The sequence below is a fragment of the Coffea arabica genome, chromosome 4c, assembly GCF_036785885.1.
Source record: "Coffea arabica cultivar ET-39 chromosome 4c, Coffea Arabica ET-39 HiFi, whole genome shotgun sequence".
NCBI lineage: Eukaryota > Viridiplantae > Streptophyta > Magnoliopsida > Gentianales > Rubiaceae > Coffea > Coffea arabica.
Window position 1 is genome coordinate 14,029,575 of NC_092316.1, and position 15,702 is coordinate 14,045,276.

At 33.0% G+C, this 15,702-nt stretch overlaps 1 protein-coding gene across 4 annotated transcripts; it reads left to right on the forward strand.

Moving 5' to 3' along the window:
* The first annotated feature begins 1,333 nt into the window (after window positions 1-1,333).
* On the forward strand, window positions 1,334-14,414 carry LOC140005303 (replication protein A 70 kDa DNA-binding subunit B-like). Of its 4 annotated transcripts, XM_072046104.1 has the most exons (13): window positions 1,337-1,861; window positions 1,989-2,018; window positions 2,198-2,321; window positions 2,421-2,464; window positions 3,827-3,876; window positions 10,193-10,344; window positions 10,982-11,251; window positions 11,355-11,442; window positions 11,536-11,660; window positions 11,787-11,865; window positions 11,951-12,083; window positions 12,186-12,343; window positions 12,420-14,414. In XM_072046104.1, exons 9-13 carry the CDS (start codon window positions 11,546-11,548, stop codon window positions 12,460-12,462), a joined length of 528 nt encoding a protein of 175 aa, XP_071902205.1. In that variant the 5' UTR covers window positions 1,337-1,861; window positions 1,989-2,018; window positions 2,198-2,321; window positions 2,421-2,464; window positions 3,827-3,876; window positions 10,193-10,344; window positions 10,982-11,251; window positions 11,355-11,442; window positions 11,536-11,545; the 3' UTR covers window positions 12,463-14,414. The 4 variants fall into 4 exon arrangements, 3 of the variants coding, with proteins under 3 accessions (XP_071902207.1, XP_071902205.1, XP_071902204.1); XM_072046106.1 differs by lacking the exon at window positions 11,536-11,660 and having other exon boundaries at window positions 1,334-2,018; XM_072046103.1 differs by lacking the exon at window positions 3,827-3,876 and having other exon boundaries at window positions 1,338-2,018.
* The last annotated feature ends 1,288 nt before the right edge of the window (window positions 14,415-15,702 follow it).

Below are 15,702 nucleotides of genomic sequence, written 5' to 3' on the forward strand. Positions count from 1 at the left end.
AAGAAACAAATCCAATTACATATTATAATTATACAATGATATAATTAATATTTATATATATTATATATATTATATATTATATACATATATATAATATATTATAATTATAATATTGGTACATTATATAAATATATATTATAATGATTTAGTTAAATATAATTATATTTATATAATATATATTATAAATTTATTAATATTATATAATAATATATTTATAATATATATGTATATTTATAAATGCATATTATATGTGCATATGATTATAATATACACATGTATATAATATTAATAAATTATATAATTATATTTATATTTATTTTAAATACAATAATATATAATAATTACTATATCTAATATTAATATGCATTATACTTATATAAAATATGAGTACAATTAATATTTATATATTATATAATTATAATTATGTATTTATTTTATAGCGTTTGTATAATTATAATTAATTATATATATATAATATTTAATTTAATTAGTTACAAACTTATAATAATGATGTTATTGTATTATATAATTATATATTATAATTATTTAGTTAAATATAATTATACTTATATAATATATATTATAAATTTATTAATATTATATTTATAATATATATGTATATTTATAAATGTATATTATATGTGCATATAATTATAATATATACATGTATGTAATATTAATAAATTATATAATTATAATAATTATTATTTTAAATATAATAATATATAATAATAACTATATTTAATATGTAATATATATTATATTTATATAAAATATTAGTATAATTAATATTTGTATATATTATATAATTATATTTAATTATATATATAATATTTAATTTAATTAGTTACAAACTTATAATGATAATATTATTATCTAAATTTACTAATACATTTATACTAATATATTTACTAATACATTTATACTAATATATTTAATTAGTGAAAATTTCTTATATCACATTTACAAAGAGCCAATAACTATTATTTACGATAGAATTTATAATATATTTATTATATTCCATTTCGAAAGAGTCGACGAACCAAACATCAACTATAATAATGATACACATTCTAGGTACTTGAACCAAACAAATGTATTGGAATGAATGACCTTATTCCAAATCCAGAATATCCAATTTCGAATCCGAATCCGATTCCGATGTGCGAATCAAACGCCACCTTACATTACATTATTTGAGGTACCAATATCTACGTTGTATATAAGGAAAGAGTAAGATTTAGTGTTTTCCTTTCCTCTTACCACATGGCTTCTTAATTATCTGATAAGTGGTAAGGTAAAAATGTTTCTTGCAAATTGTCTAAAGCTTCTCTTTTCCGAAGCATTCTACTTCTTTTCCTTCTTTTGCCATTGCACTGTTTTTTTCTCAAATTGCTGTTAAAGCCTTTTCCTGCTCTTTCTACCACACACCTATTCTGAGCAAAATTCAGCACACCTATTCTGAGCAAGCCCAATTCCAATCGCCTGTGCTACCAAACCCTGCAGGTCAATACCCCTCTTCAAGCCTTCTATTTCTTTTCCTTCTTTTGCCATTGCACTGTTTCTTTCCCAAATTGCCGTTGAACCCTTTTCCTCCTTTCTCTCTACCACACGGCTATTCTAAGCACAAATTCAGCGCATCTATCCTGAGCAAGTCCAATTCCAGCTGCCTATGCTACCAAACCCAGCAGGTCAACAACCCTCTTCAAACATGTAAAATGTTTGGATTTTCCATGATTTGGGAGATGGATTTTGTGAGTTTCTTCTTTAAGCCAGCAGGTCAACTGCTACTCCTGCAGGCGCTTGATTTGCTGATCACTCACATGGTGTTTGTACTTCAGAGCAGGGAAATTGGGCACATGTGAACTACTTTGCTTAGAATTGCTGTGTTTTCCTCTTTCTCTAATATCAAATTAACCCATTTCTGTATCAATTTCATTTCATGTTGCCGAATTGTTGGACCCTCATGTGATAATTGTACTTCAAAGAAGTGAAATGGGGAATTTTCCTGAGCTTAGGTATGCCATTCTATTCTCATCAGCTTGGTATTCAATTTTCCGCTCAAATTATGCTTTCTATACAACCCTCATCATCCGTACGATTATGATGAGAAATATCTACTTAGATGTGATTTTTCCCTTATTCCAGTTATGATAAGAAATAGGTTTCCTATTCACTTAGCCTGTACCTTTTCCAGTGACTTACGAAATCAAAAAAATGGGATGGACGTATTTATCAGTCCATCGTGCTGGCTCCTCTGCCTTATGAACTGCAAGAAGAAGTCTCCGGGTCTTTACACCTTGTTCTTTGGAGTCTCTTTGGTGAGAAAAAAACTTCCCTTTTTTTTTTGCCAAATTTTCCATGTATGAATAGTATGCAGATTAATAAATTCTAATATACACATATGTTTCAATTGATAGGTTCCTTTTGCTGCGGTTCCTTCAAGGAATCCTTTAACTTGAAGGTCAGTTTGTTGCCTTCCTTCAATCTATGAACAGCTTTTCTTTATTTATGTGCCTATATTTTCATAAGCAAAATTTCACCTTTCCCTTTTCTTGTTAGTAGTTTTTTTTCAGTTTCTGCTTCATTTATTTTAAGTTTATTGGTGCTATTTGTTTTGTATCATCCTTTGTGAAACAAATGATTGCTTATTTGAGCAGGTGATTTTGTTAATATTGACAGTTATACTTTTCCTGCAAAAAAAGCACAATGAATAAAGGAGAAAACTGGTAAAACCTTAAAGCTTGATGCAAACATTCTTCATCATCCGCTCCAACCACCAATGGTTGATGACATTTTTAACAGTCCAGTGAGCCTGTTGATGACTACAACCCTTCGGTTATCTTCTTTTATGTCCTGTTGCAGCCCTTTGACAATTGTGTTGCTGCAACTCATTCAGCTACCCATTCACCTAAATAAACAAGCCAAAAAATAAGATACCAATCCAGCTCCCAATTCAATAATCCTTATTTTGAAATTTGGTGAATTCCTGAAGCAATATATTATTAGTGGCATACCAACAAAAAGGAGAGATCCATTTGCTGATGTTATTCTAGGTAACTGAGCTATCCTATTGGTTTGCATATGATTAATGTTTTATCAAATAGTCAAATTGCTATATACACTAGAAAAAAGATTATAGTAATGGACATCAACAACAGATTTTATGCACCAAAGTCATTACCAACCTCCTGCTACTGGTGTTTTTGTCTTTAATCATAATGAAGTCATGCAGAATCTAAGTTGGTTTTTCTTACAATATATATATCTGATATATGTGACTTGTTGTTGTTTTAAATGAGGAATGAGAGTGATTATCTATTTTTAAGATAACATTAAGGTGGCCAACCTTGTTTAGTGATCTAAATGCCTATTGGTTAAGCAACTTAAGACTTTGTACTTCTTGTTTCTAATTGCTTACTTAGTGTGTGCCTTGTTTGCTGTTTCGTTTAGTCTTGACTTGTCTAGGGCAATGAAAAGGTCGATGGTTATTTCTTAAGGATATTGTATGTAGAGCATTCTTCATCTATTATTCATTGCAGTCCTTTTACTCAAAGCCCATTCACTCATTTATATAATTATCAGTTAAGCATCTTAGGTTATTGTGCCTGTTTTACCCCAAGTTGCATGTGATATGCTTGCTGTTTTGTTTAATCTAGACGCAATGTGTTCACTGATTACAACTTTATAGTGCAACAGTTCATATAGCAAACAAATGCAAGGATTAGCATTTACTGCTTTTCTTTGCCCATTTTGTCTATGTTCTTTCCCTGATATTTCTTTTTCCCTGTGCTTTGTTGCTTGGATAATCTACACTTCATCCTAGACGCAAAGCTTTGTGCGTTTCTCTCTCTGATTTATTGTTGCTGTTGCCAGGTATGCCTAATGCTTCAGCCTGACTTTTACAAAAAAAAAAAACTGTTGTTAGCTATATTGTCTCCTTAGTTCATGATTTTTTATGCTTTTGTTATTAGACTTTGGTGGCTCTATATGGTCAATTCCTTTAAGTTCTGCATCCAGTTGGTTTTACATTTATTCTGTGGTTGCTTTCTATTCATTTGATTGTCTAATATTGTTTGAGTAAGAGTATATAAACAACCGTATAATATAGAGCAATTATATGGTTGGCTAAATTGTGATCGAGATATCTGATAGTCAGCCATTACCTTAGAGAAGTTCTATTAGCTATTTTATCATGTCTGCCTTGATGGACTAGCATCCTTCTTTTCTTATATATTGTCATAAATAAGGATTTTGAGAAGGCTACTGGTGTTTCTCCATTTGAGGTGACTGAAAAATATGGATAAAGTTAGTTATAGAAAACAAGCTATTCAAAGATGGAGGCAAAAACGGTTAGATAGGCTGTCGCGATTTCGTGGCCCGGGACCCTCAAATGTAATTAATGTTCCTCATTTGCTTCCTATAGGGCCAAATAACAGCCAACTATCTATGAGTATATCACTTCCATTTCTAGAAAATCAATTTCTTGCTATAAGAAATAATGGAAGCCAAAAAAATATGAGATATAGAAGCAAAAAATCCCAAAGAGATGGCTTGCTTCACTCCATATCTCTGGAATCACATCAGCCATTTCTTCTTAGATGCTAAATGTCCATTCTATCCTGCCAGCCAATTCAAATGACATAGAAGCATCCATGAATACGTCATTTAGATTTGCAGCACTTGAGTCTTCCAGTTCAGACTATGACAAAGAGGATCATCTTACATTAGAACCTGAAATATCTCAGATCCATTGTATGCATGAAACAGAGCAAATAGAAGCTGAAAATGCTAGCTGTTCTAGGTCTGTGACTCACTCTATTGAGTCTGGTATGCCTCATCCTGTGAACCCAGCTACTTTGCTGTTTGCAAGTTCAAATATGGTGCATTCAGTTGTCAATGCACCATCTGAACTCTTGGCAACAAAAAATCCTGTTGCAGCAAATAATAGAAGGCAGAGATCTGTGATACTAAAACATAAAAGGTGCCAAAAAAAAAAAAGACATCTAAAAGTGCGCCTGCCAAACCTCAACTTCATCTTCCTTCAATTGTTGGCATTCCTACAGTGGATATTGTGCAACCAGAATCAATTCAATATGAATCTACAGGTTCTTGACTCAATCACCCCCATTAATATGCTATTAAAGTCAAACTAGCTCATACAGTTTCATACCAGCATTTTTCACATATCATTATTTTCACTAATTTCTGCATATTTTCTAAGTTAACCATTTTAAACTTTTGTAAAAGTATATGACTTCTATTCAATGTCAACCAAAACAGGTCCATAACATTAAAAATATTATGTGATTATATTTTAAACTCATTTTGTCTTTTAAAGCCATTTTTATAAACTTCAGTTTCCTATGACTTCAATCTTAAAATTAAATCAATTACTCTAACTTATCATTTTATAAACTATAAAATTAATTTTATACATTTTTCATGCCTTTTCACATTTAGAACAATTCACTTGGCTACTAGAATGATCATCCTTTTACAAACAGCATTTTCCAGACCTTTAGTATGCCATGAAAAACTTTAACCTTAGATAAACCTTTCGCATAAACATAAACTTTTAACCTGCTACACCCCTTAGCGCTTTTGTTTAACTTATCCCATATTCTATCCAGTTTTGGTAGCAAACATTGAAGGAATAGATATAGGCATACCCCAATCAAACCAAGTAAAGCCTAAGAGAAGGCATACAGGTTTTGTAAACTTTTTAATGTCTTACTAGCTTTAGTTTTTTAATTTCTACTTCCCTGCATTACACAAAATGAATAACTAAATATCTTTTCCTTGTCGATTATAGCAAGAACACCAAAAATAGGTCGGGAGGTTTTAAATCACATTCCTGCTGCTGCCGATCTGCTTCCTCGCCAACCAAACTATCCCCATTGTAGTTCACAAAAATTTGCTCATGAAACGGCAAATTTTTGTTGTTCTAATGGGGATGTTATTTTAGCTAGCAATTCAATCCCGACTGTTCTAAAAGAACTTCTTACGTCATCATCTGAGGAAGCTCAACTGTTTGGGACCTGTATGAGAACAATTAATAACACATTTGCTTTCACTTCCTTTGGAGTAAAATGTGATAAAAATTTGGCTAAGAGAAATAAAGGCATTTATACTTTTAAAGTGCAAGGTCAGGTCTATCATTTCATCAATGATTTAGAGACCTCAAAAAATTTGCAGTTCTATTTTCATGACAGTGAAAATGAATTATCAAATCGATTAGATGCCTACCCAAGATTAACTGAGAGTATTCTCCAAAAAACCATCAATTTCATGTAGCAATATCCCTATGCTAGATTCTTTTGCGGCTTAAGAGAGGTTCATAACCTTGATACTTATCGCATTGTTTTACGAACACACCCTGGTTTAGACCAAAGAGTATTCAATAAGCCTATAGTGTCTCAAGTTGCTGCTTTATGGGTAGAAGGAGAAGAAAATGGAGAAACAAGCCATCCGGATATTCGAGTGTACACCCATGGTGGCCATTCACACAATATCCAATCTTAGTATGGCTGTTATGACCCTCTCCAGTTCCCTTTTTTGCTTCCTTTTGGTGAATCTGGTTGGCATCAAGGGATTAAAAAACAAGGAAAAAAGGTGCACAAAAAAAAGATTAGGAAAAGGGATGCTCAAATTTCTATTTCTCCAATGCATGCTTCTACTGCCGAAGAGTTAATACAAATGGAACAAGACTATAAGTAGAATAAATTTTTTCCACCTGTGTTCTATTACTTTTAGCATGCCAGCCTCATTAACCTTTTTCCTAAATTCCTTCAACCAGTAATGGCAGGAATAGACGGCGATCTTGATTTCGTCCGTGAATACTATGCCTATAAATTGCAAATAAGAAATGATGATGAATCTTTCTTATTGCACTTTGGTAGGCTATTTCAGCAATATGTTGTTGATATGTATGTTAAACTTGAATCACAAAGATTAGATTATTTGAGAACCCAGCAAGAAGAATTTAGAAAAGAGTTCTTACAAGGTATAGTAGACTCAATAGGTACTGGTGAAATCCGGGCAGCAAATGTCGGTCAAAGAGTATTTTTATCAGCTAACTTTATTGGAGGACCAAGAAATATGAGAAGAAAATACATAGATGCAATGACTTTGGTCCAAAAATTTGGCAAGTCGGATATATTCTTGACCATGACTTGCAATTCCAATTGGCTGGAAATAAAAGAACATTTACTGCCAACAGAGAAAGCCCAAAATCGATCAGATTTGGTTTTAAGGGTCTTTCGTGCTAAACTAAAAGAATTAAAGAACGAACTTTTGAAGAAAAATATTTTTGGAGAAGTGACAGCCTGTACATATGTGATAGAATTTCAAAAAAGAGGCCTACCACATGTTCATTTTCTTTTAATCTTAAAGCCTCAACACAAAATGTTCATCCCTGATGAATATGATAAAATTGTCAGTGCAAAAATTTCAGATAAAATAAAATATCCATGCTTGTACAGAATGGTTAAAAAACACATGATGCACGGCCCTTATGGTGTGTTGAACCCATCACATGTTTGCATGACTAAGCATGGCTACTGCAAAAATTCTTATCCAAAAGAGTTTTCTGAGCAAACAATTCAGACGCTAGATTCCTATCCAAAATACCGAAGAAGAAACAATGGTGTTAAAATTAAAGTCAGAAAACAAAAACTTGATAATAGATGGGTTGTTCCTCATAATGCATATTTACTTGCTAAGTTCAATTGCCACATTAATGTTGAGATCTGCTCAACAATTAAGGTTGTCAAATATATTTACAAGTATATCTGCAAAGGACATGATCGAATAAGTTTCCATATCAATTCTGATAATCCAAACAATCAGATTGATGAAATTCAGCAATATCAGGCAGCTCAGTGGGTTTCCCCACCTGAGGCTGTTTGGAGACTATTTCGATTTTCCATGGGAGAAATTAAACCAGCTATCATTCACCTACAATTGCACCTTCCAAATTTTCAGCCAATTCACTTCAAGAAGCATCAAAATTTAAATAACATAGTAAAAAACCCAAGAAATAGGAAGACAATGTTGACTGAATTTTTCTATATGAATAGAACAGATTCAGTTGCACAAGAACTAAATTGCACATATGCTCAATTTCCAGATCATTTTGTCTGGTTAGCTGATGAAAAACACTGAAAAATTAGAGATAAGGGAGATTCTATAGGCTGAATAAATACAGCTCATCCATCTGAGGGAGAAAGATATTACCTTAGACTTCTTTTGTCTAAAGTCCGTGCTTCAAAGTCTTTTGAAGACTTAATGGCTCACAATGGAGTGCAAGTTACCACATTTCATGAGGCAGCTCTTTTACGTGGACTACTTGAGGATGATAATAGCCAGGAAATTTGTCTACAAGAAGCATCTCTTTTTCATATGCCTTATGAAATGAGACAGTTTTTTGCTACGCTATTAGTTTATTCCTGTCCTAATGACCACAAACAGCTATGAGAAATACTGATTTGTCTCCTAGAGAAATCAAACGAAAAGTTTTAGAGCAGATAAATGGTTTTCTACAGTCAATGGGAAAAAATATAGCTTCATTTGGCTTACTTCCTAATAATTTCTCATTCTCGGATGTAGAGAACCAAACAAGAGATGTATTGGTTAAAAAAACATAAAAGTCCTTGAAGAGGACTTAAATGCGATTTCTTTGCTTAATCAGAACCAAAGGCATGCATTTGAAGTTATATTTAAAAGAGTTTATGAAAATAAGAGTGGTGCATTTTTTGTTGATAGCCCTGGTGGAACTGAAAAATCTTTTCTTTGTAGAGCATTGTTAGCTGATATTAGGTCAAAGGGCTACATAGCATTAGCGACAGCCATATCAGGTATTTCTGCATCAATACTACCTGGAGGTAGGACCGCTCACTCTCGGTTTAAAATACCAATTGATACCTTAGAGGGTAGAGCATGTAAAATTAGTAAACAAAGCAGTCTGGCAAGTATGATTAAGGAATACAAATTAATTATTTGGGATGAGGCTCCAATGTGCAAGAGATCTGCGATTGAAGCTTTAAATGATTTTCTTAGAGATCTTATGAATTCAGATAAGATCTTTGGTGGGAAAGTAATTGTTCTTGGGGGTGATGTCAGGTAAACCTTACCAGTGGTTCGTAAGGGAAGCCAATCTGAAACCATTGCTGCTTCTTTGATTAATTCCCCTATTTGGCTAGCTTTTGAAAAATTAGAGCTCACACAAAACATGAGGGCTCGATTTGATCCCTCATTCACTGATTACTTATTAAGGGTTGGTGATGGCACTGACCAAGCTGAAGATGACAGTCTCATACAACTGCCTTCTTCTATTTTGGTTAGCAACGGTTCACAAAATGCATCACTACATGATCTGATAGATGTGGTTTACCCCCATATTCAATATAGATCAGAAAATCCTGCCTTGCCATTAAATCGAGCAATCCTCACCACAAAGAATCATTTTGTGGATGAAGTGAATGATATCTTAATTGAAAAATTTCCAGGTATAGCAGTAGAATATCTGAGTTTTGATCAAGCTTTGAATCCAAACAACCAAGTTCAATATGAAGATTTTTTAAACTCCTTATCTCCCAGTGGCCTTCTACCCTATAAACTAATCTTGAAACCTGGTGTTCCTGTGATATTGCTTAGAAATCTCGACCCTACTGAGGGTCTTTGCAATGGAACAAGATTAATTTGTAAAAATTTGAGCAAACATGTCATTCATGCTCAAATAGCTATAGGAGATTTTGCTGGAAAAGATGTCTTCATCCATAGAATTCCCTTACAACCTCCAACTGATGAACAATATCCTATTCCATATACAAGGACTCAGTTTCCAATTCGCTTGTGCTTTGCCATGACAATAAACAAAGCTCAAGGACAAACACTTGATTATGTTGGTATCTATTTGAAGGAACCAGTGTTTTCTATGGGCAGCTCTATATTGCATTATTGCAAGCGAGAACTGCTTCTCAAGTCAAAGTGCTCATTAAACCTCTATTTTTTGACAAGCCTAGAACATACCAGACAAAAAATATTGTATTTAGAGAAGTTTTTGAAACTTCTCGCATAGCTGCCAAGTAAATATATTGTTTTAGGATTCAGTTTCCAGTTTTTTTGAATGTTCTAGAATTTCTTCTCTTTTAGCTTACAAACTGATTATGGGTCTTTCTTATTATTATAGATAACAATGGCAAGGAGATATCAGTGCATGACATCCACGACAAGATGAGAAGGTGGACAGTGCTTGTATAGGTTGTGGAGAAATCACACGTGTTAACCAGTAACGGATCGCCGCCTATCAGATTTCAACATCTCTTGTTAACAGATTCTGAGGTAATATAAGCTGAAATTAATCTTAACAATTTAACATTTCCTAAATCATCAACATGTCCAGATTATTAATTGTCCTTTGTGCAATTTAATTTCAGGGCAATTACTTTTTAATATTGGTTTCTTTTTATGTTTCTTGGGTAATATTGTTTGGTTGGAACTTAAAAGAACTTCTTGAAATTTTCAACAAGGAAAAGAATCTGAAAAAATTCCTGCTACTAACGTGACAAATAGCTGCTAAAGTATCTATACAGAAAGTGTTTTAGATTTTTGCTACTCCAATTCTTTCGAAGAATCCCGCGTTTTCTCCTGTTACATATCCCTGTATCTGAAATACTTTTTTTTTCCTCTTTAAAGAAAATTCAGGCAAAGGATAGCAGTCTCTTGATAATATTAATTGATAGCAGTCTCTTGTCTAACTCTTTTCTGTTTTTTCTACCATTTTTCTTCATAAATGTCTCTGGTTATTCTTAGTGATTTGCTTCTTGCAACTCAAACATTGCTGTTATATATTTTCTTCCCACTCTCCCTCCTAAAAAAAAAAAACCTCTACATACTTGCTGTTGTATATTTCTCACCTTGAGTGTTCTACTTCAGCCTTTTGGTTAATACTGCTCATCTTGGTTCTTTCTGTGAACAGGGGACTATAGTTTCAACTGTCATTTATGGAAATGACATTCATTATTTTGCTAATCTGTTGCAACCATTCAAGCGATACTATATCACTGGTGGGACTGTCAAAAAACAGGATGCAAAGTATAAAGTTAGTGACTATCAGTTCTCATGGGTGATTCATAACAAGACATTAGTTGAAGAGTATGTTGAGCCAAATCCACCAATGCTACCATGCACTTTTGAATGCACCAAATTTGAAGACCTTTTTAGCTTCGCGACACGGAGAATGTTCAGAGTAAGTTATATCTATGCTTTACTAATTGAAATATAAATTCATTTTCATATTTCCTTTAGCTATTGAAATACAGCTAACCTCTTCTCTTTTGGTTTGTACAAAGATTTACAAGTTGTTGTTGTCACTGCATTTGCGACAAAGGAACAAAATAACGGGTGTACAACAAGAGACTTCATTGTTGTGAATGAAGAGTTAGTTATATACACCTTACTTTTAATATTCCTATTCAATGCATAAAACTGTTGCATTCACATTTTTCCCTATTTTTCCGCTTCTTTGTAAAGGAAAAAGCCAATGCTTCTTACTCTTTGGAATGAGTTCGAACAAAATCAGGGAACACAGATTACAAACAGCATTGGGAATGCCAACGTTATCATTGGCATGAAGCTGAAAATCACAACTTTTAATTGTAAGTGAAGTTAATATACTTTTAACAGCTCGTATCTATGATAGTCATCCAGTTAGAATAACTCAGTCAATCACTGTCTTTTAAATTGCTCTATTACTTAATGAAAACTATTGCTTTTATTATTAGACTTATCCCTGACAACCAAGCCTGGGAGTGGCCATCTGATTAATCCTCCCACTTCTGAAGCAAATGTACTCAAAGAATGGTACGTATGTTTTTTGATCATTTTAGTTAAACTTTTCTAGATCCCTTTGATAAATTATAGTCTATTGCATTAATTTCTTGGATAGGTATAATGCAAATAAAGAAGAAATTACAGAATTGATACAACAAATGGCATACAAAGATTCATCTAAGCTGTTGCCATCTCCAAGTGCTAATGACATAATCAGTGTAGCCAATGCACTTAACACACTCAAAGATGTAACTTTCTTTTTCGTTTATAACCTAATTTATATCTTATAGCCATCCAAAGTAATGCAAAACTTAGATGTTCTTCTTTCTGTTCACAAAAACATCTATCAGGTGAAAACAGATTGGATAACAGGAAAAATCAGTTTGACCCCTGGACAACAAAAATTCTGGTTTGAAACATGTGAGAACTGCCAAAAGGCCATCAATGTTGACGTAGGATGGGTTATGAGATGCCCATTTTGCAAAGAAGAGAGTAGAGTTGTAGCAAGGTAATTACCAAATTAAGTTTCCCTCTCTTGTAATGAAAAATTATAATATAATATTTTATTTCCAATGTGTAATAAGACCCGAATTGGGATTGCTGTTGATGATGGTACCGGCTCCATAAACACTGGTATCTTTGGCCTTGATGCTGAAAAGCTTATCCCATTTACAGCACTTCAATTCTGGGAAGCGCATACTGAGGTAAGCTAACAATCTTGGTAACAAAAAAATCTGCTACAAGTTTAGCTCTTGCATGATAATACAACTACCAGCTTATTACATCTTGCTTAATGTTATCAATTCTTTTTCCCTTCATAGATTTTTTCATTTTTCCCTTCAGCTGCCATGAACTTCATGTGCCTATATTTCTGCTGCCCATTATAGTTCTTATATTTCTGCTGACTTTTCCTATATCATGTGGGCTATATTTCTGGTGGAATTGCCAATTTCATTTTTGTTTTCCATTTTTGGTTGTTTTTCTGTGTGATGCTCAGCCAGTTGGTTTGCCTGCTAATTTGACCTCTCATGCTTGTAGCCTTTTCTATTAGTTACTGAAGCCACAAACTGTCAAATTGTTACTGTTGTGTGAGGCTAATTTATTAGGAATTTAGTTGTAAGAAACCCATAAAGCAAAAGGAGGGGTGGTGGTACATTTTTCTGGATAAGGTTATGAGATTTGAGTCCAATTGAGCTATCCTGTAAATGAGATATCGAGTTACCTCTTCCAGGCCCTTCTTTGCCAGATTTGATTAGTTTTAGGTAAATAAGTAAATAGAAATTTTGTGCACAATTGGAACTGTATATTTGATACTAATAGACTTTGTGCACGATTGGACAATTAGAGCATTGGCCATTCTTCGCATGACAAATCCAATCTCAATCGAATTGGAACTGCATGTCCAGAATGAGTCAAATAGTTCTGCTTTCTTTTCGCCAAGTGACTTTCTGTTGATCCAACAACTGGAACATCTCTCATTCGTTGCTTTTGCTGGTCTATATTAATGGGCCAGATGAACTCAAAAGATTTCGGCCTTTTTAGGCCTCTACCTGAATAGAAAAAAATGAGAGTTTTATTTAGTTCATTGAGGTCCAATGGTAATAACTATCGAATAATCTGATTTTTATGCTTCTTTTCTTGGGTATGAATGCTGCTCTCACCATGTAAAAGTGTCATGATTGTAGGAAACAAAAGATTATTTGGTTTTGCCATCTTTCACAGTAATTCCATAATGTCTTGGGTATAATATGTTTTGTTTCCTTCCATAACTTATGCTTGGAATCCAATTCTATTTACACAACATGAAGTTACTTAGAATTTGAATATCATTGCTATTTATTTATACTTTAAAACAAAAAAATTTAGGAGCTTAACTTTTTTGCTAAACTAGCATCTGCAATCAGAAGGCATTTGATTGTGTGTTTTATTCGCTACTATGAGTCAAATTATCAAGGTCAGAAGGAAGGCAAGTATAATATTGTCAAGGCATACACTACTGAGGAATCAGTTTAGATTCCAATGGCCATCACAGCTGCAGAAATGAATAAAAAAATTCCAGACCTTTATGCTATTGTCCTGCAGCCTGCCAAGAAAAATGAATTTTTCAGTCCATCAACCAAAAAATTGCTTGATACCATCGCTAAATCGTCTGCTACTGCAAACGAATTGCCGCCTCCAGTGACCACAGCAAAAAGGTCCTTGGTTTTTGGAATTGTGCCTCCTGGAATTGGTTTGAATTCTACTGAAGCTAATACACCTATCTCGCTGTCCACCAATGCACCTGGAAGTCCCTTGAAGAAGCAGCGTGATGATGAACTCTGAACTTCCTTGAAGTCTTTTGAATTGTTGATTTTGTTAATGTTAAAGCACGTTACAGCTACATTTCTAATCTTGCATCTTTTGACATAATATTGACATCCATTAAGAAATTGTTCTTTTGTGCACCTTGATGGATCTCAATATGTGATCTTTTGTAATTGCAGCCTATGATTGCACTTTATATTAAGTATTTAGCAAGTCATCTCCTATCTTTGTAAGACTAACTTGCACTTGAAGATATCAAGCTGTTTGTGAAACTACTTACCAATCTTTTGTCATCTTCTCTTATCGTTTGCAATGCTAATGATTCTTTTGTTTTATTTAGTCTTATATTGTTAGCTGCATACTTGATTGGTAATTTATAATTTTAAGAATGCTTTTTCACAAACATTATTGTTAATCTTATCTTATACGAAAATATATGATAACAGATTATAGGGCGCCTAGGCTTTGCTTAGCATAGCCGATAACCTCCTAGTATACAATAGGAAAAAGAAGGTTAAATTCTATATTGTACAAAAATAGATATAAATCAATGGCCTTACAGTCTATCAGCTCCAAACTGAGTGAGGTGTGTGATTATTAAGAGTAATACTTTAGTCGCATACTAATTGGTTTACCTCGACCTTTTTTCCCAATCTATCCATATGCAAATACATACTAATATTTCATTCAAAGATCTCTCATTAACAAACAAAAGAATCTACTCATAGATATACATTCAAGATAGAGTAATTCCTTTTTAGCATCAATAGAATATTTCCTTTTTAGCATCAACTAAATCAAAGTAGATTTTGGATGAATGAAAGAAACTTTGTATGATCACATCAATCTCACCTTTAACCCTTTTTTTTGTTTTTCATAAAAAGCAAATTCCATTAACAAATTGCTGGAAATTGTCCAACACAAATTGATCTATATTGCTACTCTGATGATAGGTTAAACATGCACTAGAAATTACAGATTTGTAATTAAATGGATATAATAGATCCAAAAAATTATAAACAGATCTGAAAAATACAAAAAATTTCAAAATTGTCTTCTAACAGATAAATCACTATAGCTCCTTTTTGTACATGTTGCAACTACTAGATCTACTAATCAACGATTTTGAACTGCAATAATGATGATAAGATCTAGCAAAATAAATTCAAGATCCAAAAAAATTTCAAATCTCTATAGGAATCCCTTGGAGAACAGAAAATTTTCACTAAAAATATCTAGATGAAACAGAAAACTCTCACTAAGAAAACTTAGGAGAGACTTTATTAGAAAAAATAAAATGAAATGAAATTCATGTGAGGGTCCCCCTCCCATGGTCTCTCTCCCTAAAGGAAGGCATTTAAAAAGAAAAGAAAAAGTAGAGAGAAGTTGAAAAAGAAGAGAATAGAGAACAGTGAAGTGAATTGGCTTTGAGTGAAAGATTGATAATCTCACCTTTAACCTTAAAAATCTTACGTACAGAAGCCATTGAGATGGTTTCACAAATATAATGGCATGAAATTTGAAATTGTACCCAAGTGATTGCAATGTAGGGAAGGAGACCAT

Excerpts from the sequence above, each read along its gene's own strand:
- LOC140005303 (XM_072046104.1), top strand. The coding sequence starts at position 11,546 with ATGCTTCTTACTCTTTGGAATGAGTTCGAACAAAATCAGGGAACACAG. Across the intron at positions 12,084-12,185 it reads CACTTAACACACTCAAAGAT|GTGAAAACAGATTGGATAAC; the intron begins GTAACTTTCTTT and ends AACATCTATCAG. Across the intron at positions 12,344-12,419 it reads GAGAGTAGAGTTGTAGCAAG|ACCCGAATTGGGATTGCTGT; the intron begins GTAATTACCAAA and ends ATGTGTAATAAG.